Source organism: Podarcis vaucheri (genome assembly GCF_965113315.1).
Source record: "Podarcis vaucheri genome assembly, chromosome: 14".
Classification (NCBI taxonomy): domain Eukaryota; kingdom Metazoa; phylum Chordata; class Lepidosauria; order Squamata; family Lacertidae; genus Podarcis; species Podarcis vaucheri.
In genome coordinates this window covers 43,946,345-43,973,016 of record NC_138752.1, presented here as the reverse complement: position 1 = coordinate 43,973,016, position 26,672 = coordinate 43,946,345, and the positions used below count along the sequence as shown (strand labels likewise).

General features: G+C 44.3%; 1 protein-coding gene and 1 long non-coding RNA gene across 5 annotated transcripts in view; one reads left to right on the top strand and one right to left on the bottom strand.

Annotated features, from left to right (window-relative positions):
* The window catches only part of TRRAP (transformation/transcription domain associated protein), a 167,768-nt gene that overhangs the window by 96,955 nt on the left and 44,141 nt on the right, over nucleotides 1–26,672 (top strand). For all 4 annotated transcript variants that reach the window (XM_082199559.1, XM_082199558.1, XM_082199556.1 and 1 more), the window contains 9 exons: nucleotides 613–750; nucleotides 2,300–2,412; nucleotides 4,465–4,600; nucleotides 11,200–11,391; nucleotides 14,798–14,993; nucleotides 16,802–17,067; nucleotides 18,430–18,530; nucleotides 21,814–22,015; nucleotides 25,225–25,389. In XM_082199559.1, the coding sequence (XP_082055685.1) occupies nucleotides 613–750; nucleotides 2,300–2,412; nucleotides 4,465–4,600; nucleotides 11,200–11,391; nucleotides 14,798–14,993; nucleotides 16,802–17,067; nucleotides 18,430–18,530; nucleotides 21,814–22,015; nucleotides 25,225–25,389 (1,509 nt within the window). The remainder of the gene's footprint in view (nucleotides 1–612; nucleotides 751–2,299; nucleotides 2,413–4,464; nucleotides 4,601–11,199; nucleotides 11,392–14,797; nucleotides 14,994–16,801; nucleotides 17,068–18,429; nucleotides 18,531–21,813; nucleotides 22,016–25,224; nucleotides 25,390–26,672) is intronic.
* Nucleotides 11,318–20,071, bottom strand: LOC309519187. The gene is made up of 3 exons (XR_014213735.1): nucleotides 19,514–20,071; nucleotides 14,129–14,249; nucleotides 11,318–11,426 (listed from the first exon to the last, which is right to left on the bottom strand). It is a non-coding gene; the product is annotated as an uncharacterized lncRNA (long non-coding RNA).

The window sequence follows — 26,672 nt, the reverse complement described above, 5'->3', positions numbered from 1 at the left end:
TACACAGACACCCGGGGGGGGGTAAAATAGAATATTTTTCAGTATGTACTTGAGCTTGGCAGGATGTGAAGGAGAGAGAAAGAGAGGGGCAGAGTAGGATGGCCATGCCCACCACTGTCATGTGACTTCTGGAAGTTTGGCTAAGGGTGTATGTATATGACCCACAAGGTAAAAACGTCAACTGCCCTTTGGTGTAAGCCATGGTTTTCTGTGGGAATGCTGGCAGTCTTCTGCAAAGGTGGATCCTGGTCTGCCAGCCTCCAGCATTTCCTCGACATGGCTCTCCCAGCAAAGCTAGTTCCTGACCGGGACGGTAGCGCATCTTCAGTCAGCTGATAAAATGTTCTTAGCCTTGATGGAATCAGGCACTCATCATATTGTGAACTGCAAAAGTATAGGCCTATTCCAGAAGTTCCTTTAACTGAGTAAGCCCAAGATGCTAGAGTTGCCCGTGTTTGTTTGGCCAGCTGCCTGATTATTCCAGTTACCGGCTCATAGCTGTATTGCAGAAAATGTCTGCTTCATAATGGGTCGGTCATAAACTTTGTGCCATAGCAGCAACATTTATTATATTGTTATTGTTGTTCTTTTTGCTTTTCCTCTCCCTCTAAGGAAATACTCGATTCTCTTGCGGAGCTGTACTGTCTATTACAAGAGGAGGACATGTGGGCTGGGTTGTGGCAGAAACGCTGTAAATTTCCGGAGACGGCAACTGCTATTGCTTACGAGCAACACGGCTTCTTTGAGCAGGTAGTATATTAGATTAAAAATTGACCATATAAATATGGCAAGCACACAGAGTGCGGGTGCGTGATTGTACTGGAAGCATTATATAATGTCCCTGTATTGAAGAACAGGGGCTGCCGACAACCTTGATATAGCGTGTCTTACAAGCGGAGCTACAGTCAGGCAGCGCATGAGCGAACTTAATTGAAGGGCTTTTTCACTCCTCTTCAGACAAGCAATCCCCTGAACTTGACCTTTCTGATCTAATTGTTTTAGTTGTTCAACTTTTAATTGTTATGCTTTTTAACAGGCTTGCTTCAAAACATGTTCCAATTGTAGATGTTTTTAACCTTTTGATGGAGTTTGTTTTATTGTATATTTTAAAGACATGTGGATATTTTATACTTGTAAACCACTTGGAAGCCAGTTTTGTGCATGTAAGTGCACCATGCGCTGTAGAGGGAAGTGAGGGGCAGATGGGGCTTGTCAACCTGGGAACATAGCCCACCTAGGAGAAGGAAAACTAACTGTAAACAACCTCTGCCTTGTGGAACATCTTCGGGAGAAGAAAAGGCTAAGGGGAAAACCTTACACAAATCCCGAGTGGAGTCCCCAAGGCACAAAAATGCACAGCTAAATGTAGTATGAGAGACATGATTGTCCTGGCTGTGACAAGCAAATAATAATAATAATAATAATAATAATAATAATAATAATAATAATAATAATAATTACGTTGATGCCCCACCCTTCTTCTCAAACACATTTGTGATCAAGCAATGCCGTTAAAAGGGATGCGGGTGGCGCTGTGGGTTAAACCACAGAGCCTAGGACTTGCCGATCAGAAGGTCGGCAGTTTGAATCCCCGTGATGGCATGAGCTCCTGTTACTTGGTCCCTGCTCCTGCCAACCTAGCAGTTCGAAAGCACGTCAAAGTGCAAGTAGATAAATAGGTACCACTCCAGTGGGAAGGTAAATGGCGTTTCTGTGCACTGCTCTGGTTCGCCAGAAGCAGCTTAGTCATGCTGGCCACATGACCCGGAAGCTGTACGCCGGCTCCCTCGGCCAGTAAAGCGAGATGAGCAGCGCAACCCCAGAGTCGGCCACGACTGGACCTAACGGTCAGGGGTACCTTTACCTAATGCTGTTAAAAATAAAATGCAAATATATTTTAAGCGCAGGGGATGGGGAGCGCAATTAAAACAAATTCAGAAAGAGATGTCACCAAATCACGTGCTTGGATAGCCTGACGAAATAGAGGAGTTTTCAACAGGCATCTAAAACAGTAGTACAGTGAAGGTACTTGCAATTAATGCAGATGGGTGATATGCACATTCCGCCCCCCCACCATATCCAGGAGCGAGGGCCATACATGCACATCAGTGGCACCAGTCCTCTGCTTGAGGAAAGAGAAGCTTTACTGAATGCAACTGTGGATCTTATTGGCTACAGTCTGTTGCACAGCCTTAATTCTGGCTTTTCAGATCAGGAAATAGTGATGCAGCATCTGTTTGAGAGTGTGCCTCCTCCTGTAGGATCCCGCGAGAAAATGAGCTTCTTCAATTTCTTCTAGGCACAGGAAACCTATGAGAAAGCGATGGAGAAAGCGAAGAAAGAACATGAAAGAAGCAATGCTTCCCCTGCCATTTTCCCAGAGTATCAGCTCTGGGAGGACCACTGGATTCGGTATGTTAATTGAATTTGTTCTACTGCTCGGTTTTGATGTATGTTAAAAGATTTGATGTGAGGCTGAACATAAAATTCAGAAGATATTGAGGAATGGGCAAATTTAGTTGAATCTCCTGTTGTTTAACTGATGCCTCAAGCCCATCAGTGGCACCATTTGCTATTGGTTGAACAAATCTCATCATACTTATTCCAGATCAAAACTGCTATACAGGAAAAAACCACCTTGCTTTTTTTAAAAAAAACAACAACCTTTAATTTGCCATAGTTAAAACCTCTTTTTAACCATGCATTTTAGTAAATGTTTTGGCAATAAAAACTAAAAAACAATTTGGAAGCTTAAAAATTCAGACCAAAACCAGGAAAACCTGCCTGGGTTGTGTGTGCTCAGATGTGCAAGTATGGTTCAGCCAGGAACATCTGGGTACAACTACTGTATTTTTCCATGTATTAGGCAAGGTTTTTTTACTCAAAAATCATGTCAAAAAACTGGTGTCTTTGTATACAGGGGAGCTGGTTGGCGGCCCATGCTCTAGGGAGCTTCCTGCCCACAGTGGCATGGGGGGAGTGGCTGCACACTTTGCCAGCCCCCAACAACGGTCCTGCTGGGGTGATGGTGTGTGTGCAATTCCCCCTTTAAAAAGCTCAAAAACTTTGGGCCATCTCCCCTCATTTTCTTTAAATTTAGTCCCCCAAAATAGGGGATGTCTTATACATGGGGGCATCTTATACACTGAAAAATACAGTACAGTGGTACCTCGAGTTACAAACGCCTCAGGTTACAAACGCTTCAGGTTACAAACGCTTCAGGTTACAAACTCCGCTAACCTGGAAGAGTTACCTCGAGTTAAGAACTTTGCCCCAGGATGAGAACGAAAATCGTGTGCCGGCGGCACAGCGGCAGCAAGAGGCCCCATTAACGAAACATGCCTCTAGTTAAGAATAGTTTCAGGTTAAGAACGGACCTCTGGAACGAATTAAGTTTGTAACTAGAGGTACCACTACTAGCTTTTTAAAAAGCTTGAGTAATTTGGACCAACAACACCATCACCTCCATGCGTTGAGACTAGCTGGCCTAACACGTGGAATCAGTAGCGATGCAGAGAAAGCTCCCTTGGAAAGCGTGGCTTTCAGAAGCCTGAATTTTGCTTCTAGGACCTCATCACTACATTTCCCCATGTAACTGGTGGCAGGCAGTGTGCACCACAACAACTGTCTCCTCCCCAGCACTATCTACCAAGCGCCGGGCATTTCCAGTCAGCTTGGATTTAATTTTGGGGTTGCATTTGCCTTTTTGAAGAAACTAAGGCACCAGTGCTACTCAGGAGGTTGGAGACTCCGTGATCCACTTAAACAAGTCTTGCTAATGGCACTGTCTGACTCAGGAGTGTGAGAATCTGCTTCAGATCACCCTGATTTGCCTCATTGTTTGAGGTGCTCACAGAGCTGATGCATACGCCTACTATTTATAAATTTGGGGGGGGGCGTTCTTCCTTTGTTGCGGGTGGCGCTGCGGGTTAAACCACAGAGCCTAGGACTTGCCAATCAGAAGGTCGGCGGTTTGAATCCCCGCAACAGGGTGAGCTCCCGTTGCTCGGTCCCTGCTCCTGCCCACCTAGCAGTTCGAAAGCATGTCAAAGTGCAAGTAGATAAATAGGTACCACTCTGGCAGGAAGGTAAACAGCGTTTCCGTGCACTGCTCTGGTTTGCCAGAAGTGGCTTAGTCATGCTGGCCACATGACTCGGAAGCTGTACGCCTGCTCCCTCAGCCAATAAAGCGAGATGAGCGCAGCAACCCAAGAGTCGGTCACGACTGGACCTAATGGTCAGGGGTCCCTTTACCTTTACCTTCTTCCTTTGTAACAGTTGTATGCTTGACTTTGCATTTCGGTTGTGTTTTACATATTTATTGTAAGCTGCCCAGGGGAGTTTGGTTGGGCAGCATTTAAATGTCACAAATATGTTCGTAAAATAAACTCCCTCTATTAACTATTTGAAATGGGCAAAGGTACTCTTAACCAGTGAGATCAACCTTGCATTTCCTTTTTCAAGGTGCTCCAAAGAGTTGAACCAGTGGGAAGCTCTGACAGAGTACGGCCAATCGAAGGGTCATATAAACCCCTACCTAGTCCTGGAATGTGCGTGGCGCATCTCCAACTGGACCGCCATGAAGGAGGCGCTGGTGCAGGTGGGTGTCCTTCCCCTTTGTCCCGGAGGATCCGGTTTAATCCATGATTGTACAAAATGCAACTGTAGGAAGGCAGGTCTGCAGCTCCTATCAATGGAAGCTGCACCCTATGGGGTGGTGGTGCGCTTCCTTGTGATGGAGTGAGCAGCCAGCGAAGCTTGTGCTCTGCATGCAGGTTTCCCAGATTTTTGTCCTAATTATTTCTTCAAGGGAAGAAGATGCTGATTGAGCATCTGCAAATGTAACACGGACAACTGGCTTCTGCTTCCAATCATTCTTGCCCTGTGTCTGGGGAGCTTTTTTAGCAGACAAGAGGAAAAGGGAGGCAAGCGAAGTGCGCAGGTATGCACACTGCAGTCCCCTGGTTCTCAAGAAACATCTGTCAGTAGGACAAGATGAAGAGAGTCAGGCTACTTTCCCTGGCTGCAGTGAAGACAAATACCCTTTGAGGAGCTAGATGCACTCCTGCCTTCGCAATCTTGCTTATAGGAAGGTGCTACCTCCATTCCAAGTACACTGGAGCTAAAAGTGAATACTGCTAAGAGTTTTTGTTGTTTCATTCCAAGTACACTGGAGCTAAAAGTGAATACTGCTAAGAGTTTTTGTTGTTTAGTCGTTTAGTCGTGTCTGACTCTTCGTGACCCCATGGACCAGAGCACGCCAGGCACTCCTGTTTTCCACTGTCTCCCGCCGTTTGGTCAAATTCATGCTGGTAGCTTCGAGAACACTGTCCAGCCATCTCGTCCTCTGTCGTCCCCTTCTCCTTGTGCCCTCCATCTTTCCCAACATCAGGGTCTTTTCCAGGGAGTCTTCTCTTCTCATGAGGTGGCCAAAGTATTGGAGCCTCAGCTTCAGGATCTGTCCTTCCAGTGAGCACTCAGGGCTGATTTCCTTCAGAATGGATAGGTTTGATCTTCTTGCAGTCCATGGGACTCTCAAGAGTCTCCTCCAGTACCATAATTCAAAAGCATCAATTCTTCGGCGATCAGCCTTCTTTATGTTCCAGCTCTCACTTCCATACATCACTACTGGGAAAACCATAGCTTTAACTATATGGACCTTTGTTGGCAAGGTGATGTCTCTGCTAAGAGTTATGGGCAGCCTATTTAGTTTGGGATGGCTCTTTGCCTTACTTTGTGTTTGAGCCACCTCACACCAGGTGACCTCCGGCAAATCCATTCTCTTCTCTGTTTATTCTCTCACTCACAGGAAACCAGTGAGGACTATTTCTTCCCTTCCTTGGATGATTGTGCTCCTCTTTGTTCTCTGTGAAAACAGGGATGGCGAACCTGTGGCCTTCAAGATGGTGTTGGGCTGCAGCTCCCTTAGCTTCAGCCAACGTCACCAGGGATAATGGGAGTTGGCCGCTGGTTCCCCATCTCTGATGTCAAACCTAAATAGAAAACTACAGGTTATGAGCTTGTTCTGATGTAAAGTTTTTTTTTATCATTTACCTGTGGTTGAGCAGTTTAGAGTGGGCTTTGAGATCACTTCCCCACCCCCTTCAGGAACACCAATTCCCTTGCTAAGTAGCTACGTTCGCATTTATATTAACTGATTTAACCAGGGTTCCTGCTTAAGCAATAATCTGAAATAGTCTCAACCAGACCTGTAACCTGGTATCTTTCAATAGTTCTGAGCTTTCATTTGTTTCATTTTGGCTCCAGAATTTGTGCAATAAGCTAAGTGCAGCATGGTCTGATATACTTCTTCCTCCTCCTGAGTCTCTCTGTTTACTTTCTTAAAGCCAGCATTGGGAACGAAGGCATAAAACACTCCTGATGGCTAATTGAGATGTATTTCAGTTCGGGTGGCATAATTTCAAATAAAAAATGTGTTAGTGATAGATCATCCACTTCTTTATTCAAAGGCAAGATGCCCTGCGTTAGTCCTTAATGGCACTGCCTTGCAGAACTTGCACGGCATAGCTCAGCAACCGAAAGGACAAGAAATCAATAAAACATGTTTTGAGGCTTTAGTTAGCAAATGGCAGAAGTGGAATGGCTCGGACTGCTCATCGTTCAAAGTTCTTAGTCAAAATAATTGCACCCTGGGCCTCCAGCAATTAATATTGCAGCTGGGCATGTTAAAATAGTACAGGTGATGCACCTGGTTTTTTTAGTTTAAAATCACGCCTTAACATTTTTTCTATTAATGAGTTTATTTTTCATTTTAATTCAGAGGGGTAAAAATAAACATAATATGGATGCAACAGAAGACATGTGAGAAAAACTGCAGTTAGGAGGAATGGTTCCAATACTGTGCTTGACTCTTAGTTGAGCATGTATTTCACTGGCCCCAATTCAAATGTTATGGTTAAACCATGTCTTGTTCATTGGCATTGTGCCTTGAGCTTGTGTGCTACCTTCCTCATTTTCTGTTTTGCAATAAATATAGTTTGTTGGGATTTCCAAATCAGGCAAACTGTGATGATGAACAGGCTGGTACAGACATAATACGTAAGCCATGGTTCATGCTAATATACTTCAGACTCCAAAGCATGGTTTATTTTCCTGATGCACAGGCGAATTACAGTTTGTATGATTTCCCTCTGCCTCTTCCTTCCCTGAAAGTCCCTAGATGCTAAACCATGGTTCACTAGATTGCCTTAGTTTAGGCATCAGAGCAGAGCATGACTTGATTTTACACCTGAATTATATCGCAGCCTTGGGATTTCTTCTTAATAAGTCAAGGTGCAGAATAGGTTAAATACCTAAACGTATTTTGAGCTGCAATTTTGTCTCCTCTATTGGAGTAAAGAGAGTTGGAGGATGTAGTTGTTCTAATGTAGTAGCTGAAAAACAACAGTTTTCAAATAGGTGAGCTTTGCCCTTTATGACACACCATGTAGTTACATCCCGTCTCCTTTGCCATCTCTACTGAGCAATGTGGATTTGTATTCTGATCATCCTTGTCCTTTCATAGGAATCACTTGAGAATATATGAGCTAGAACCACATACGTGTGTGTGTGTGTGTGTGTGTGTGTACCTGATGAGTTAGTCCTTCATAAAACCAGGGGTGCTGTAGAGCATTCAAAATCTAGTAGATTGCTTCAGGGCGCTCTGTTTTTCATGTCTAAAATATCTTGAGTGTGTGTTCGGGTTGAGTGAAATTCATGCTGTATTAAACATTTATAAAGCTAAGTGGCTGCGAAGAAGGGAGGACTGGTTTCAATATATAGCTCCTTCTTGTCTCACTGGTAAATCCATAATTCAGGCATATGGGGGGATATTTAAGAACTTTTCTACCTTGATGCGATTTATTTCTTTAAAGAAATTAAAAAAAAGGCTCAGTAAAGCTTACTCAAGTATCAGCATCATCCACATAGTAACTTGTCTCTGATTGAAGCTTTCCCAAGAATCCCAGCATGAATCCCAGTGAAGTTCATATTTAAGTCAAACGACAGCTCCTTGCTCAGAATTCTGTGTTCTGCCTTAATCTGGTGTGCTGAACTCAGCTGTAGTCTCCCTCACCCTTTTGTGTTTGCATAAGCTTTCAGTTCTTTGCTGGGTTTTAATGCAAAGCTACGGGGTGTGTGTAACTAGGAAGGTTAGTGGTTACAGCATGAGGAAAGAGATGAGTTGTGTGTGAGCACTCCTAGATGGGAGCTTGCAAATGTAGCGAGAGACCAGTCAAAATCTAACCTGAATGTGAACTGTAGACCAGCTTTATTCTGCAGCATGGTACCCTTTGAGCTTCCCAACCACATCATCATCATCATCATCATCATCATCATCATCAATTATTTATACCCCGCCCATCTGGCTGGGTTTCCCCAGCCACTCTGCGCAGCTCCCAACAGAACAATAAAAACACAATAAAAGATCAAACATTAAAAACTTCCCTAAACAGGGCTGCTTTCATCTATCTTCTAAAAGTCAGGTAGTTGTTTATTTCCTTGATATCTGATGGGAGGGCGTTCCACAGGGCAGGCGCCACTACCGTGAAGGCCCTCTGCCTAGTTCCTTGTAATCTCACTTCTCACAGTGAGGAAACTGCCAGAAGGCCCTCGGCACTGGACTTAAATGAACGATGGAGGTGGAGACGCTCCTTCAGGTATACTGGGCGGAGGCTATTTAGGGCTTTAAAGGTCAGCACTAACACTTTGAATTGTGCTCAGAAATGTACTGGAAGCCAATGTAGGTCTTTCAGGACCAGTGTCGGCAGCCACTCCCAGTCACTGGTTTAGCTTCCGCATTCTGGATTAGTTGCAGTTTCCAGGTCACCTTCAAAGGTAGCCCCACGTAGAGTGCATTGCAGTAGTCCAAGTGGGAGATAACCAGAGCATGCACCACTCTGGCGAGACAGTACGCAAGCAGGTAGGGTCTCAGCCTGTGTACCAGATGGAGCTGGTAGACCGCTGCCCTGGACACAGAATTGACCTGTGCCTCCATGGACAGCTGTGAGTCCAAAATGGCATAGTTGCATTGTATCTTGGAGTGGCGGGTGCTGGCGTCGCCACATGACCTCAGCACTATAGCTCATCATCCTCCCAGCCTGCCACACGCTGCAATTCTGATGGATTACGCTTCTTGACATGTGTGGGAGCAGGCAAAGGCTAGAGATGGAAATGCAGTAAATAAACAAATTCAAGGGCTGTGTAGAGTGAATCCGTTCCTTTCAAATCAGTGGCAACATTTTCATGGAATTTGAGATTTGGATTATCTGGAGACATCAGTACTAGGGTGAATGCTAGTGGAAAATCTGACTCTGTGTGGCATCCCCATGCCCAGGAAAGCCGTGTTGCTTCCTGTGAAATATTAGCAAGAAGCTTTGCTCTCAGTGTCCAAGTGCTGCTATATATTGTTTCATAACTGTGGATTATGTTTGAGGTAAAGGTCCAGAATACTCTGTACTTTTAGCATTGGCTAAGGCCCTGAAGGACAATTTGGGAAATATACACAGACACAGACACACATAATATTGAGGAATTTAGCATAGGAATGAAACGGGCTATGTATTATCTCACTCAGCTGTGAAATAGGGAGTTGAAATAAACATGTCTTGATAAAGATTGCTTCCAGGATGAAGGAGTCCTTTTATCTTTGAAGGGGTGTCCACAACTTGAGTGCAGCCATAGGAAACGTAAAGTTTTCTGCATTATTAAGAAAGTAGGTCTGGCGCTCTGAGGACAGATACCTGCTGCAGTCCTCTCTCCTGAAAACTCTACTTTACTCAGCTGTTGGGTATTCACTTTCAAATCCCTGTTGGTTTAAAGTTTTAACAGAACCACGATCATGGAAGCCCAATCCCTTCAATAATTATGGAATCATTTCATAATGATGATGATCATCATATTTTGGTGCTGTTTCCACATCCCCCCTCCCCCTGCAGCTGTGCAATACTGAATAGATTGCAGGGTAGAATTGAAGCCTTGAATTGCAGCCAAGTGAATTGATCATGTCTGACAGCTTCTCGTTGTGAAGGCTTGCAGGCTGAATCGACGTGACAGCCACCAGCAACTGCGGACATGCCATAGCTGGAGCTTGGATTGAAAGAGAGATTTTCAGTAATGAGGCCTATACTAATGAACTAAAGAGAAAATAAGTGAAGCTGTAAATTGAGCTGCTCTGGATTTATTTTTTTTAAGCCAGAAAACATGTTTTTCATAAATACAAGGATATTGAGGCCTAATTGCCTCCATGCTGCTTCTACATTTATGCTTACTGTCCACTTTACCCTGGAGGTAAATGGCGCTGGTGTTGCTTAATGCGACAATTTTGAGCCACCTATATAAACTCAGTGCAAAGAACTGGAGATCTTGACAATGGAAAACTGTGTTAAGTTCTATAACAAGTGTGTCTCTGGATCTCAAATTGAGACTCATACAAGCAAAAATAATATTTAGAATGTACTGGACTCCATTATGCTGGTCAAGGGCAAATTTAACAATACTTGGCATTCATTTTTATAAATGCCGTATTAGGTTACGGTCTGGTTAACCGCAGTAACAACTTTTTGTAATGTCTACAAGTGTTTTTGTTTTGTTTTGTTTTCTGTATCGGTGCTATTTCTTCTTCTTCTTTGCATCTTATCTTACTCTGTGCACTTGTAATTATGTACTTTTTATCTTTCAGTAAAGAATATAAAATAAGAAACTCCCACCTGCTCCCACCAACATGGTAAATCATCGGGCATGATGGGAGCAATGTAATATGGAGGGCCACAGGTTTCCCTCCCTTATTTTAATGTCCGCCAATTTTTTAAGCTAAGACACAGTTTGTTTTAATGCATGTGTGTCTGCCAACAGACCTTGCTTTGTTTGGAGCTCACCGAGTCAGGACATAACTAGTTTGCAATCACAGTTTTCTAAATGTGGTTAACTGTTACGAAGCTTGCAAACTATTGTCAAGCAACAGTTTGGACCCCTGCATCACAAGGGCAGCATCATGGAGACAGGTGTGAACTTAGGAACTTGAATCCTGGGCAGATGGAAAACGAAAGTGGGCGAGCAATTTTGCAAACCGCGGTGTGAGTTTTTCACCACGGTTAGCAGAAAGCACGGTTTTGCGTTGTGTCTGAAAACCCAGCCGATCTTTTTTTCTTTTGCAGTGTTTTCACCTACAAAAAGCATTGTAATGTCTCGTTTTGCCCCAAGGTGGAGTTGAGTTGCCCCAAAGAGATGGCATGGAAAGTCAACATGTACCGTGGATACCTGGCAATCTGCCATCCTGAGGAACAACAGCTCAACTACATAGAGCGTCTGGTTGAAATGGCCAGTGGCCTGGCTATCCGGGAATGGCGAAGACTTCCTCAGGTGGTTTCACACGTTCACACACCCCTTCTTCAGGTGAGCCAGAAATTGCTGTCAGTTGTCAGACCCTCCTGTGGGGGGGGTATTGTTTTGCTAATTTGTTTTTAATTATAGGCTTGTTTTTATCCTGTATTTTATTCTGCAAACTGCCCTGAGAAGTTACGATGAAGTATATAAAACTAATAAGTAAATCGAGGACCCTCCTAAGCACAGATAACTTTTTTTTTTGTTGCTGCAAAAGGTGCTTCTGAGAAAGCTGGTCTTTAAAATCAATATGCAGGCACTGTACGGAAGTTTGTTCCTAGGTTTCCTGTAAAGAGCCATGCAAAGAGCAAGGTGTATACACACGCATGCACACTCATCTTGATATGCCATGCCTGTTTTTTCCCCCATGGCACTCAGCGAACAAAAAATATTGCAGGACATGTTATTCTATTTGTTTGTTAGTTCTGTTACCTGTCCTTTACTGTAAGGCCCCAGGGTGGGTTGCAGCAATAAAATATACAATTATTAAACAATTGCAATCATAAAAGAAGCAAAGTTTTGAAACTGTTCCATACATAAAACCATTTAAAATAACCTCACGAATGCAATACAATATCTATCTATATAAATAGTTCAAATAGAGACTGGGATAATACTGGAGGTTGTCTATGCATCTTTGCATCCCTTTTGTGGCATTTTCTGCCTTTTTGTTTTAATGACTTGATAACAAACTTCAGCCTTTCCACATATTAAGATGAGAGCATGTCTGAAAGAGTTAAGATGAATAATAGGCAAAGTGCCGCATCGACCTCTTTCAGTAAGTAGGAGCTACCATTTCAGTTTGCCACACGCGCACGGTTGTAAGAATTAATAGTGATAAATACATTCTCAACACTTCCATGCGCATTGCGTGGCGTGTCGAAAACCTTCGTATACATTCTCATTGTCAAATTGCTAAAATAGGCAGTGAATGACAAAGTTGCCAGCATGGCAATGAAGCTACTCAACAGTAATTACTTTTTCCTGCATCAGATAGTGAGTGATTAAATACCTGCTAGAAAATTAAATTTGCATGATGAATGGGAGTAGGATGAAGGTTAAGCTATTGTGAGCGCTGAAATTCTGGTGATTGTGTGTGTGTGTGTATGCCTATGTGTTTGCAGGTGCTGGTGGTGTTTCTCTCCTTAATTTATTTTGTTCCCAGAGATTTGTGTGTACGTGTAGACAGATTTTTTGAGGGGGTGGGAGGCAGTTATCTTAGTTGATTAATAGCTAAGACAAGTGTTCATCTCTCAAGAAGCTGCTTTGTAAATGGTTACATCTCTACAAAGGATTTGAATTCCAGTAAGGTTTATAGGCCTGCCCGGAGCTTAACTAGCTCTGTGCCGCTTTTTGGTGGCTGTCAAAGTGCTGCTGCGTTGCATTTGTCCTGTGTAAGGTGAGTACATATTGGATTTGCAGAATGTGTTTGAAGGAAGGGCTGTTTGAATAGTGGGGTGACCAGGGGTCGCCAACCCTTTTGGATCCATAGGTACGTTTGAAAACTTGAGAGTGTGCTATGGGCACTTTCCCCTCCCCAGTCACACAGAAAAAGTTTATGCACTCCTCTCCATCCTCTTTTCCAAGGCGTCTGCATAAGTTAAATCCAGTAGAATTAAAAAGGGTCCTCTTTGATTTGCATGATTCCCCCCCCCAAATAACCCCTAAAACAAATTAAAGTTTACAGTGGCAGACTGAAAAATTTAAAAATATGTACCCGATGCTTGCTAGCACCACAGACCATTGATCTAAGGCAGCTGGAGGGCACCACGTCCGCTACCTGTATCTTAGGCTGTGCTATTTTAAACATGCTAATGCATCTAGTGCAGTGTTTCCCAACCTTTTTTGGGCAAAGGCACACTGTTTCATGAAAAAAATCTCGAGGCACACCACCATGCCAGATGGGGAAAGGTCACTTTTTACTTATGTAAAAAAAAATAAAAAAATAGTAACAGCATAGAAGGTAATGGTTAGGCTAGCATCCCTCTTCCAAACACCAGGCGTGCTTCTTTCTCGTCACGTCCAGCCTCGCTCGGTTCCCCTTCGTTCACACAATTTCTATCGGCCCGTGCGAAACTTGCGTGCCCTCCTCAGCTCTCCCCTCACCTCGCGCCCTTGGGCTTATCTCCTCTTTCCCAGAGCGCGCTTTCGGCGACCAACTCGGCGGAATGCTCCCCTCTCCTAATGGTGGCTGGGCGCGTCCGTCATCGGGAGAGGGGTGGGATCTGCGGGCTGGGCGAGAGCTTGGTTGGCTGCCTCGGGATTTGCGCCTCTCTTCGGGTTGCGCAGTCAGGCGGCGGGTGTGCGAGAGAGGGAGAGCTGGGCAGGTCGCTCCTCTCTCTTTCCCTCTCTCCGCCCACATGCGCCTCCCCCACCCCACTCCGCCCGAGACAGCGGCGGGGACTCTGAGTCGTCGTCGGCGGTTAGAGCAAGAGCAGACGCGGGCGGGGATGGTGCGTCTCGGGGAGGCGGTGGCCTTTGCCGCCGCCACCGGCGGCGGCGCTCTGCTGGAGGGGCGCCCGAGATTATTGGGGGGCGGAGCCCCCCCAAACGAATTTTTGAGGGGGCTCGGGCCCCCTCAGGCCCCATGGAGTCGGCGCCTATGCTCCTCGCCGCTGCCGCCCCGCCTCTCGCCGCCCGACTCACCCGCCTCCCTCCCACGGCACACCAGGCAACGTCTCGCGGCACACTAGTGTGCCGCGGAACACCGGTTGGGAAACACTGATCTAGTGCATCTGTAAGCTCTCACCCATTTGTAAGCTGAGTTGTCCCAGAGTAGAGAGGAACAGTGCTCAGTCTAGAAGCCAAGAACCCGGTTCTGAGTCCCTGTGATGGTCAGTTTAGCTTCCTGGCCTTTGCAGTACTATTTCCTGGAGAAAATAAAATCATTTAATCAGCTTTTTCTTAGCTATGAACAAAACTTTCATAGACCCGCCATTTTACTCTTCTCCAAAGCAATTCAGAGACATGTCACCGTCTGTATAATGCCATATGGCCAGTGAGTGGCACTTCAAAAACAGCATGTTATATGCCGTTGGAGACAACAGCTGTTTGGTGTTGGTGTTGGGTTAGCAAGACCCCTGCCATGATCTTAAAGCAGTTTTTCTGTCCCAGGGAATGTGTGTTGTTTTGCATTAATGGTTATTCATGGCCCTGTTTGTTTCCTTAGAAGAGGGTGGATAATGAACCTTGATAATCTGATCAACAGCATTAAAAGAAATCAACCAGCTATATTGTGACGTTGATTTCAACATTCTTCATTGTAATGTGCGAATGGTCTTCGGTGGGCAAAACACATCACTCAGCTGTCGGTGCTGCATGTGTTTAAGACAGTCCCTCTCCCTTCTCCCTCCCCCCCCTTCCTGATGAGGAACCAGTGACACATGTGCTATAACTTTTACAACCTTCATCCTCCTAGGCAGCACAGCAAATAATTGAACTTCAGGAAGCAGCTCAAATAAATGCCGGGTTACAGCCAGCTAATCTTGGGAGGAATAACAGCCTGCATGACATGAAGACTGTTGTGAAAACTTGGAGGAACAGGTTGCCAATTGTGTCGGACGACTTGTCCCACTGGAGCAGCATTTTCATGTGGAGGCAACATCATTACCAAGGTAAAAACGCCCCAGTCCCATTATATCCTATTTCGGGGAAGATACCCTCCCCTTTCCACCCCTCGCATAAAAGGTATGAATTTTTGGCTTTCAAAAACACATAAGGAATTGTGATCTAATTCTTGTTTGGCAAGGTGATTTTATTATTCCAGCCTTTTAGAAAACTATTTCCTAAAACTGTTGCATCTGAGACCTGTTCCTGGGACAGAAATAAAATGCAAAAAAATTGAGGGTGAGTTTAAATTTCCATTTTCATAAGCAGGTCTGGGGAGAAAAATCTCCAGGCACCAAAACAGTTGATACTGGTTGATTTAAACTTCAGGCTCTTCATAAGGCTGGGGCTTAGGTGTATGAAATGTTTTTCCACTCCGTTGATGAGGCACAATCATGTATATTTGACAATGTGCATCAATCTGGGCATTGAAGCATTCAGAGCCAAGACTGGGTAGGTGGGTGAGTGAGCTCATCTGTATTTTTATCCAGCTTTTTAATCAAAATATTTTCTGAGCAGCTTACCAATAGATCAAGTCGCATAGTACAATACAGACAACAACAAAACTCAATAAAAACAACAAGACAAAGCAAGTGGAACTAGCATAGCACAGGCCAGCAAGATAAGGAAAGCCTGGGTACATAAAACGATAGTCACCTGGTGACTGAAAGCTGATGGATTTGGTGCCAGGCACATTTCCACTGATGCAGGACATCTGAAAAAGTCATTTTCCTGGTGTTCCTGGTATTTAATTGCTGGTGGCTAGGAGCACCCAAAGAAGGGAGGAGCTTATCAGAGCTTGCAGGGTTTTACAGTGGTGCCTCGCAAGACGAAATTAATCCGTTCTGCGAGTCTCTTCGTCTTGCGGTTTTTTCGTCTTGCGAAGCACGGCTCTTAGCGGCGCTTAGCGGCTATTAACGGCTTAGCAGCTATTAGCGGCTTAGCGGCTTTAAGAAAAAGGAAACAAACTCGCAAGAACTCGTCTTGCGGAATGACTCAAAAAACGCAAAACCCTTTCGTCTTGCGAGGCATTTGTCTTGCGGGGCACCACTGTACATGCTTAAAACCAGCACCTGGGATTGTGTTCAGAAGTTGCCCAGGATCAGTAACATAGCTGCTGTTTTGGGACCAGCTTAACTTTCTGAGTAGCATTTAGATGTCTGACTCTGGCAAGGAACGGAATACATTAGCTGCTCTTGCTGTGATACGAGTCACTTCCAAGACATGAAGGATTGGATCACTGGTGCCGGGAGAAAGCAACTGCTTGTGGGACTCATTTTGTGTTATAGGTTTAGTGAGATACGAACAAGCCAAATCTCCTCCCAGGCTGACAAGTCCCACCCCCTCCTATGATGTGGCTGAGAGGAGGTGTTTCAAAGCTTCTGCTTTCGTTTAAACAGGCCCATGTCAGAAATTTCCAGCTGTGGGGAAGGGGGAGCATGTGAGCCTTGGAGGAACCTGGGTTCATTCATGTCCTTCCAGGGATGTCCAAACTTTTTTCAAAGAGGGCCAGATTTGATAAAGTGGGCATGCATGAGGGCTGACCAAATGACACAAGACAGGGGCCAGATTAAACTGACCAGGCTGGATTAGGCTGGACTTTGGACATGCCTGTTCCAAGCCATAGTTTGCTTGATTTTATCAATGAGCCATAAGGCATTGAAGAGATGGCTTTGTGGACTGAGGCGATCCACTGATCTTGCCAAACCCTCCGCAAGATCCCACCTTAAGGATACAAACATAATGAATCAAAAATGAATATGTGTAAATTCATTTAACATAATTTTAAAAGTTTTGCTCTCTCGGGTTTTCTTAGCCATTGTCAGTGCATATGAGAACAGCACTCAGCACGATCCTAGCTCCAATAATGCCATGCTGGGTGTCCACGCTTCAGCCTCTGCCATTATCCAGTATGGGAAGATCGCTCGGAAGCAAGGGCTGGTCAACGTGGCTCTGGACATCTTGAGTCGCATTCACACTATTCCAACGGTGCCAATTGTGGATTGCTTCCAGAAGATCCGACAGCAAGTCAAATGCTACCTCCAGCTGGCTGGAGTCATGGGCAAAAACGAGTGCATGCAGGTATAGCAACAGCACATGTTACTATGGGGTGTCATAACGCAGTGGAATGTTGATGGTGATAGGACTCTGGTTATGTAAGCACTGTTAAATGGGATCAAGGAGTTTAGTGTGCGTTCTGTTTTGGATGGGCTTCCCTTGAAAGATTAGGTTGCCACTTGCAGCAGTGTGTGTGTGAGTGAGAGGGGCGGGGAGGAGAGAGATAGAGATGCTAGAGCAGGGGTAGTCAACCTTTTTATACCTACCGCCCACTAATGCATCTTTCTTGATGGTCAAATTTCCTTACCGCCCACCAGTGCTCAGTGGAAGGAGGATTCAGCTTGTGCCGTAGAACCACCCACCACCCACCTAGAATCCTGAAACGCCCACTAGTTAACAATCCCTGTGCTAGAGGCCTAGTTCACCATTGTGACACAGATTGCTTTCTACCAGTTTGGGCTGGATCGCCAGCTTCAAACACTTCTCGTTGGATTGCTGTCATGCATTATATGCAGGGCTTCCCTTGAAAACACATCTGATATAGAATACGGCCACTGAGAATTTGATTGGCGTGGCCATTTTATTATGCACAATGTGCTGGTTTTCAAAGACTTCCGTTGGCTCTTTATTCACTTCTTTAACTTAATTGTCTTTAAAACTTACCTTTGAAAGCCGTAAACAACTTGGTTACCCAGATACCTGCAGGAACTATAAGGCTGCGCACAGACTCCCTGAGTCACCCCGTGGCCCTGATCTGGGCGCCCAGTCCACACCACGCCAACCTGGGGACCAACCAGCCTTTATCAGGCCTCAGATCAATTTGTCTCACTCCCCACAATTCGTCTTATGGGGAGCTGCTTGCTTGCAAGCCCCTTTCCTGCAGGGAAGCCCCCTGCAAAGGAGTCGCAGCCTGCATTATCACATCCTCCATCCTGCATGGAGGAGCAGGGCATTGGTGAGAAGGAGGAGAGGCCAGGCCTGAAGCCTGCCAGGTAGGAACTCCTTCCTTCTTCTGAAAAGATGCACCTGGCCATTTAGGGCCCTCCTACTCTTCAGTCATTTCATGATTTTTCTCCTTTCCCCCACCCAATGCCCACATTTCCTTCCTGCTTGACCCCCTGCCCCTTGACAGTGCAAAAGGGTAAAATATCAGGGCACAAATTGCATCAGCGCTAGTATGGATATTATTGCCAGTTCTGGGTTCCTGATTCAGAACAAGAAAAATGGTTACATTTAGGTATGGACGGCGTGACACTTCACCATTTGGAAGCTCATGAAATATCCTTTTAAAAGTTTCGATACTTCATTTTCTTCTTCTTCATATGTTTCAATTTGCCCGTGATATATATTTTACAGTTCTTGCTGTGTAAAAAATCTATTGAACAGGGCCTTGAGGTTATTGAATCAACAAATCTGAAGTATTTTACCAAGGAGATGACTGCAGAGTTCTACGCGCTGAAGGGGATGTTTTTGGCTCAGATTAACAAGTACGTATGACTGGGTTAGGTGTTGAGCACACATCTGGGAATGTATATGCCAGAACACAGTGATTCAGAGGCTAAGTAAAAAGCCACAGTTGAAAAAGTCACAGCTTCAGTATGGGTGGGAGTAATTACGCTCATTATCTGTACCCCACACTGCATGGAAGAAAGATTGACTGCAGCTGCCCACCTGTGTGCTGAGTTTTCCAGTGGTGATATAATTATTTTTTAAGAGTAAGCCCGGATAGTGAGGGATCATTTTTCTTATTATTTGTTTTAGTTCATAAAATTTTTACACCGCTTGATCATTTAAAAAAACCCTCAAAGCGGTGTACAAAAAGATAACAGTAAAGTCAAGAAAAATTCACAAACCTACTTTAAAACATATCAAAAGTTAAAACACAAGCAATAAAATCACCTCAACTTTCTAAGCATCTAGGTGGCAGGTGTTTTTAGCAAGGAGCTGAAAAGAGTACAGTGAAGGCTCTTGCTTGATCTCAACAGGCAGGGATTTCCATAGTTTACACATTAAATGATTGAGTTCTTACAAATGTGGAACATGTATTATGTGGCACCTGTAGCAGCGTCTATGGAAGCAGGCTCATGTGGGATGAGATGATCTAAAATAAATGGTAAATGCTAAAATAAATGGTAAATGGGGGTTCTCTGCCCTCTCTCTTTGGCAGCCCCCACCAGGCCTGTAATCTGATAGAGATGGAAGGGATCGCAACTGGAAGTTAAAGTGAGGTATTTACTTTTAAGAGAGGGGCTTAGGACCATCCTTTTGCACTGGAAACCCCAAGACCAATCAACCTCTTTAAACCTATTCCAAACAACATAGTCCTAGATATCTGTTCAGTTCGAAGCAAGTCTCATTGAATTCAGTGCGTCTTACTCCCATACTCTCCAAACCCCACATTTCTTTTAAGGTTTAGCACCAAATGACCCACCCCAGACAGCAAAAGCAAAGAAAAGGGATAAAAACTCACTCATAGACATGACCCTTCATGGGGCTTTTCACATTGCTTCTCTCTATTGGCAGTTGTTTCCCCAATGCCATTAATCAATGGCACTTGGCGTCACCACGGCAACCAGAGGAGCAGGACCCAGCTAGCGTCCATTATGTTCATTTCAACATGAAGGGGGGAGGGCAAAGAGAGGAAAGGAGGGAGGGGGAAAGTGAAAGCGTCTCTGAAATTCCAATATAAAATATGGAAGCCTGTAGAACATTGGCAAAGCTTGTGACAACGATTTAGTGGTGGCGCTGTGGGTTAAACGACAGAGCCTAGGACTTGCCGATCAGAAGGTCGGCGGTTCGAATCCCCGCGACGGGGTGAGCTCCCGTTGCTCGGACCCTGCTCCTGCCAACCTAGCAGTTCGAAAGCACATCAAAGTGCAAGTAGATAAATAGGTACCGCTCCGGCAGGAAGGTAAACGGCGTTTCCGTGTGCTGCTCTGGTTCACCAGAAGCGGCTTAGTTATGCTGGCCACATGACCCGGAAGCTGTATGCCGGCTCCCTCGGCCAATAAAGCGAGATGAGCACTGCAACCCCAGAGTCAGCTACGACTGGACCTAATGGTCAGGGGTCCCTTTACCTTTATAGTAGAGAGAGATAGACTACCAGTCTTCAGCTGGTGGATCGGGGCCCACAAGTGGCTCACAGTCTGACCCAAGATGGGCCACACCAGTTGTACAACTCTTGCTTTTCAAAACTATACTAAACGGGGGAGAAGGAGAGAGTAGGTTTAGGGTACCTCTACATCTGTTCAGCAGTAGTTTGACTGTCAGCCATTCCGCGCAAACAGATTTTCAGATTCCCTCCAGATTAAACTTGATGCACTGCGCCACTTCGCATGCTGAGAAGCTGTTCGTTGGCCCTCTGCTGTAGCCACTTCAGAGGCGGAAAATCAATGTGCTTTTGAAATGTATACCGCCTAGCTTCACAATCGCTTACGGCAGAAGGAATCACTGTCCTCTCTCCGGAGGAAATCTAGAGAGAATTTTAAATAGGGGAAAGGTAATTAATTTAGCAAGGAAGCACAATGTGCTCCTTTTGAACAGCCGCAAGTGTGCCTTTAGAAGGTTTCTCCATCAAGACGGCCGGGCTGAATAATTTACACTGCTTATCTGCCATCAAGGACTTTCAAGTGCCAACTTTACCTATCCTCTTGTCAAAAACGTGGTTCCTGTACAGTGTCGGAACTTGCGCTCCCAGTTTCATGTTTTCAAGCTACGTGCCAAAAATCGTTCTTTATTACCCTTTCCCAGCTATCGACTGAATTGGGACCCAAAGGTCACTTGCGCAGTGCCTCTTCTTCCCACTTGGCCTGCAAGGCAAAAGGAATAAAAGAGAGTCATCAGGGGTGTCAGTGATAGATAACCTGAGAGGCGAGGGAGAAAGGAAGTCTAAAGACAAATCCTGTTGTTAGCAGTAGAAAGCCATAATAAGGCAAGCCATTTATCAGCCTTTTCCTTCAGTAATAAGTTGCCGCGCCGCACAGCCTAGGACACGAAAAGCTGTTAGCAAAAAATAAAGTGGCTGAGTAATACCCAGGCTAATTAGCTGTTTAATAAGCTATTTGACAGATAAGGTTATTTTCCATTTGCCATGTTTTTCTCCTGGTCCCATCAATTTTTTTATTGCCGCAGGCTGTTACTCCAGGTTATGTGGTCCAAACTTAAGTAAAACTGAGAGCAGCTTCTGACACTTGTGCTGATGCAAAGGAACAGGAAGTGCTGACGCCTTGTGCTTCCTGTTTCTTTGCATTGTCATAATGTCTGAAATAGGTTTCTTGTGTCTTTCCCCAGAAGGGAACTGTGGGTTTGTGCAGTTTCTCAGCGGAGGGGGGAGTTGCAATAGAACTATGTTGGGCTTTAGGCTGAGGAGTCGGGGGAATGAATTCATCCAGCAGACACATAATTTGGGTGGGGAATTGGCACTGGCTTCCTCTCGCCTCTAGGATATAAAGTACAGCTACTTCCTTTCCCCACGTTATTATAAAGCAGCCTTTGCCAACCTGGTGCCCTCCAAATGTTTGGACTATAGCTGCTATTCCCTGGCTGGGGCTGATGGCAGCTGTCATCCAAAACATCCGGTGGGGAGCAGGTTGGTGAAACCTGTTACAAAGCAACACAGGGATATTTTTATTTTTAGTATGGAAAACTCCAGACGTTTCTAAGAACCATCTTGATTGTTTTATTTATGGATTCTGCATTCCATTCTCTCTTTGTTGTTCATTGCGCCTGTTAAACTTCATCAAATATCCTGCCCCTTCATGTTTCCCCTAGGTCCGAGGAAGCAAACAAAGCCTTCTCTGCAGCTGTGCAGATGCACGACGTTCTAGTGAAGGCCTGGGCGATGTGGGGGGACTACTTGGAAAATATATTTGTGAAGGAGCGTCAGCTGCATCTCGGGGTCTCGGCCATCACTTGCTACCTGCATGCCTGTCGCCATCAGAATGAGAGCAAGTCCAGGAAGTATTTGGCAAAGGTGAGGCCCTTTCCATCTGGCCTAGGGGGCAAGGCCCAGACTCACCAGCCCTGCTATGTTAAATATGTATTCTGCAGTTGACCTCCTTTGTAATGTCTCATTTTGAAATCTTTAAAATAATATTTTAGTTTTCTGTTGTGTTGCTTTGACTATACAGTGGTACCTCGGGTTACATACGCTTCAGGTTACATACGCTTCAGGTTACAGACTCCGCAAACGCAGAAATGGTACCTCGGGTTAAGAACGTTGCTTCAGGATTTGAACAGAAATCGTGCTCCGGCGACGCAGCAGCAGGAGGAGGCCTCATTAACTAAAGTGGTGCTTCAGGTTAAGAACAGTTTCAGGTTAAGAATGGACCTCCGGAACGAATTAAGTACTTGACCCGAGGTACCACTGTATACTCTATATTTGACTTACTTCAGATTGTTTTATTTATGTTTTATTGATTTAATATGCTGTGAACTGCTTTGAGATTTTCTTAAAAAGATAAAGCGGTATAGAAATTTTAAAAATAAAATAAATACCGTGAATGCAGAGGTGTTAGTGTATGTGGCTTATAAGAGGAGCTCTGGCGTTTCTGCCTGACATACAGATTATACCGTTGGGAATGGGCTGTTGTGACAAGGATGCTGATACGGCGCATGATTCATACGTTTTAAACACAGACTCAGGGCTTCAGCAGATGTTGGTGAACATAAGCATTAAATGGCAGACACGTTGTCGGAGGAAGTCAACATGCACGCTAGCTGTGTGGACAGTGGGCTTTTGCATTCTAGCACAGTTCACCAGAGTTCAGGGAAACAAAAGATTGGGTGTTCTCTTGCCTTCTTTTTTTCATTTTGAGGATAGTCATCCTTGAAGACGGGTGCACAACAGGTGTTGTCAGCTTTCCTGATCCTTTCCCAAGGCCACCTATCATGGCAAAGACATGGTCTCCACAACCAATTGGCAAATAGCCAGAGCTGACTTAGGTTGTGGGATGGAGAGGTGAAACTACCCATAGCCATCAACTATCTGCTTTCAAGGAAAGCGGGGGAAATTCAATTGACTCAGATATTCCCCCCTGATGCATAATGAACTACCCAGATGCTCCTGAGGCCACCCCCACCCCCACATTACTATACTCCTACTTTAAGAACCCTGGATGTACACATCCAAATGACCTCAAACCTGGAACAGATTCAGATTCAGTTTGTGTGGTTCCCTGGTTCCCAGTGCTTTTATTTTTGTTTGAGGTCACTTCAGTGCTGCTTAATGCAGCGGTTGGACTTCACTTCCAGGGACGTTCTCCGTTGTCTCCAGAGACAGTCGGATATCAACATCAACAGCAATGTGTGTGTGTATTGAGGAGCTGAAGTTCAAACGTGTGCTGTGCTCCAGTTTGAGGAAAGCTGGGTTATTGGGGGAGAGAGAGACTATATCAATTAGGAAAAGCTGGAGTAAGCAGCTGCTAAAGCAGGCTAATGGAAGGGGGTCTTTCTTTCTCAGTTCCCTCTAGAGCAGGGATGGGCAGTGGGGTGGTCTCCAGATGTTGGACTCAGTTGTGGATAATGGGGGTCCGACAGTGTATAAGAAGGCACGGTGTTGACTGCTGTTGGAATTTACTGGGAAAGGGGCCAAGTGGAAGTTGGGCTAGTTAGACGAAGAGCTTGCTTTCTCCCTGCTATATATTATAATATAGCAGTTGAATTTCTTGACATATCCAAACCATACATCACAATCATTATTGTGGCCCCGGTTTCAAAAAATCTAAAGCACACCCCAGAACATACCCAGTTCTATCTGCTGAAATGGAAGTTTAATAATGGATTATAGCTTCTAGCACCTGAGCTTCAGTTGAACTTCGGTTTAATCCAAAAGGTTCTAAAATGGATTTCTCCCCTAATCTTTGACAAATGACTACTATTGTGTCCTGTATTTAAAAGAGAGAGAGAAAGAGAGAGATTTGTTTGGGCAAGTTGCCAAACTAATTCAAATGTGAGTTCCTAAATGGCTCTTGCAGTCTTTCAATACTGCTTTCGTTTTAAATGTAAAGTGTGCATAAACGTGACCTGCTGGTTATCTAAAAATAAGAAAAATGTACTGTTTTTACCAAACTAGATTTGCATTTGTGTATTAATGGGCATTTTGGGGTAAACACATAACATTACACACTTTTAGCTGTGAAGCAGAACAGAGCTGATTTTAATCTTGCAGCTGTTGCACATTACATTTAATTCTGCCAGCTTACTTCTTTCCAAATATTACTATTTAGGGGATTTGACTTCATATTTTGATTCTTTTTTGCATTTGTTAGTCACCTAATAACAATTCTCCAGCTTACAAAAGTATCTTACAGATCTGACATTTATTGTCTCCAGTATAGTTTGGAAGCTATCCCATTGTTTGTTTGTTTATTATTTTTATAGGCGAAGGTGGATTTCCCTGCCAGCATTTGGCATAATAATCATGACCTCGTTAACCCTTTTCAGACCCGTTTTACATCTTTCTGGACTGGAGCAAGAAACAAAGGGCTTATCTCAACAATAGTATTCAAGTTACAGTGGTGCCTCGCAAGACGAAATTAATTCGTTCTGCGAGTTTTTCCGTCTTGCGAATTTTTCGTCTTGCGAAGCACGGTTTTAACGGTTTTAAGAAAAAGGAAACAAACTCACAAGACATTTTCGTCTTGCGAAGCAAGCCCATAGGGAAATTCGTCTTGCAAAGCAACTCAAAAAACGAAAAACTCTTTCGTCTTGCGAGTTTTTCGTCTTGCGAGGCATTCGTCTTGTGAGGTACCACTGTATTCCAGTGAAGATAGCCAGATCACACTTTGTCTGATTCCTGTTGCTCACTAGAGTGGTTTCCTGTTGAATGGAAAGGTCTTTCCCTTCATTAATAACCTTGGAGACTGTCTACCTAGCTGCTGAAATAAAGTTTTAAGTTATGGAAACTTAGAGGCATTGGATAGCTGAGATGCCTGCATTGCAGGGAGTTGGACTAGACGACCCTTGGGGTGCCTTCCAACTATTATTGCATCTAGCGTTAGTCCTACTCAGAGTAGACCCATTGAAATTAATGGTCATGACAAAGGTGAGGGGGGTGGCAGCATGCAAAAACCAGAACTTAGCCTTTGCCCAAACTATCTTTCCACGTGGGGGATATTGAAATGTCATCTACCCATTCTCCTATGAAAGGACTTCATTTTCATTTTTGCTCTTTTCTTTTAGGTCCTTTGGCTACTGAGCTTTGACGATGACAAGAACACGCTAGCAGATGCTGTTGACAAGTACTGCATTGGAGTCCCCCCTATCCAGTGGCTGGCTTGGATTCCACAGCTGTTAACCTGTCTGGTTGGCTCAGAAGGGAAACTTCTGTTAAACCTTATTAGTCAGGTAGGAGAGTTTGCAATAATGCCTGATTCATTGTTTCTCATACTATAGAAGTATAAGCTTTTTATTTATCCATTTTTTAAAGGTAAAACTGAAGGCAATATAATTGCGTTTTTAAAGGTTTTCCCCCCAGAAACTGTTACACTGTGTGTTGCGTATTTTCATATGTGGTGTTTAATGGGTTTAGTAAGGATAAAATGGCATTGAATACCATGATTCCAGAAGGGATGCATATCTGTGAAAGGAATCACTACTTCAACTGCGGTCTTTAAATAGGGATATTTTTAATTGCACATGAAGTCACTTGCAGATGATGAACCACACAAAATAGTGCTGAAACCTCAGATAAAACGGAAGATAACATGTAAGATTATTTATTTATTTTGCTTACCGTATTTTTCGCTCCGTAAGACACACTTTTTTCCTCCTAAAAAGTAAGGGGAAATGTCTGTGCATCTTATGGAGCGAATGTGTGGTCGATTGCTGGCTCCCTTTCCGGCCCCGGCCCCGGCCCCTTGCCCAGGCCTCCATTGTTGAATGTTCTGCAGACGGAGGCTGTTTGTTTCCCCAGCGACATGTGACTGGCCAATTAGATTATCTGTCTGGAAACTGTAGAAACAGCTCCCTTTCCTTTCCTAAAGAAGCTGCAGAACTCTGAGTTGAACCCCATAAAAACAGAATTTTTCCCTTTGCAAAGTAAGCTCAACAACTTTGAGCTGATCCTCAAAAAAACAGGGATTTTCCCTTTTGCAAAAGAAGCTGCACAACTTTGATCTGATCCGCAAAAAAACGGGGCTTTCCCCCTTTCTTCCTCTAAAAACTAGGTGTGTCTTATGGTCAGGTGCTTCTTATGGAGCAAAAAATACGGTAAAATATTTGTATATCGCAGTGTCCTTGGAACAAATACTGACGTGGTTTACAGCAATCATAAATATATACATACAGTATGCGCATAAAAAATAACCTCACATAAAAAAATTTAAAATTGCAGATCATGAGCTGATTACAGGATCAAGTTTTTCCTTTTTATTTATGATGTCCCATCTTTGGCAAAAGACTGAAAACGGTTTGCCCAGAATTGGCTTTGTTAAATCCTTTTTTCTTTTCTTTTTTTTTGCGTGCAAAATGCAGATGCATGCTTTAAATCACTGTTAATTGCACCAAGACTTATTGTAACTAGGTATTGGAAATTCATGGAAGGAGCCTCTTTGATGAATTGGTATAACTAAGCTCTGGAAATTTAAGAAACTCTCCAATAAATTTAGAATGGCACAAGATATAAAACA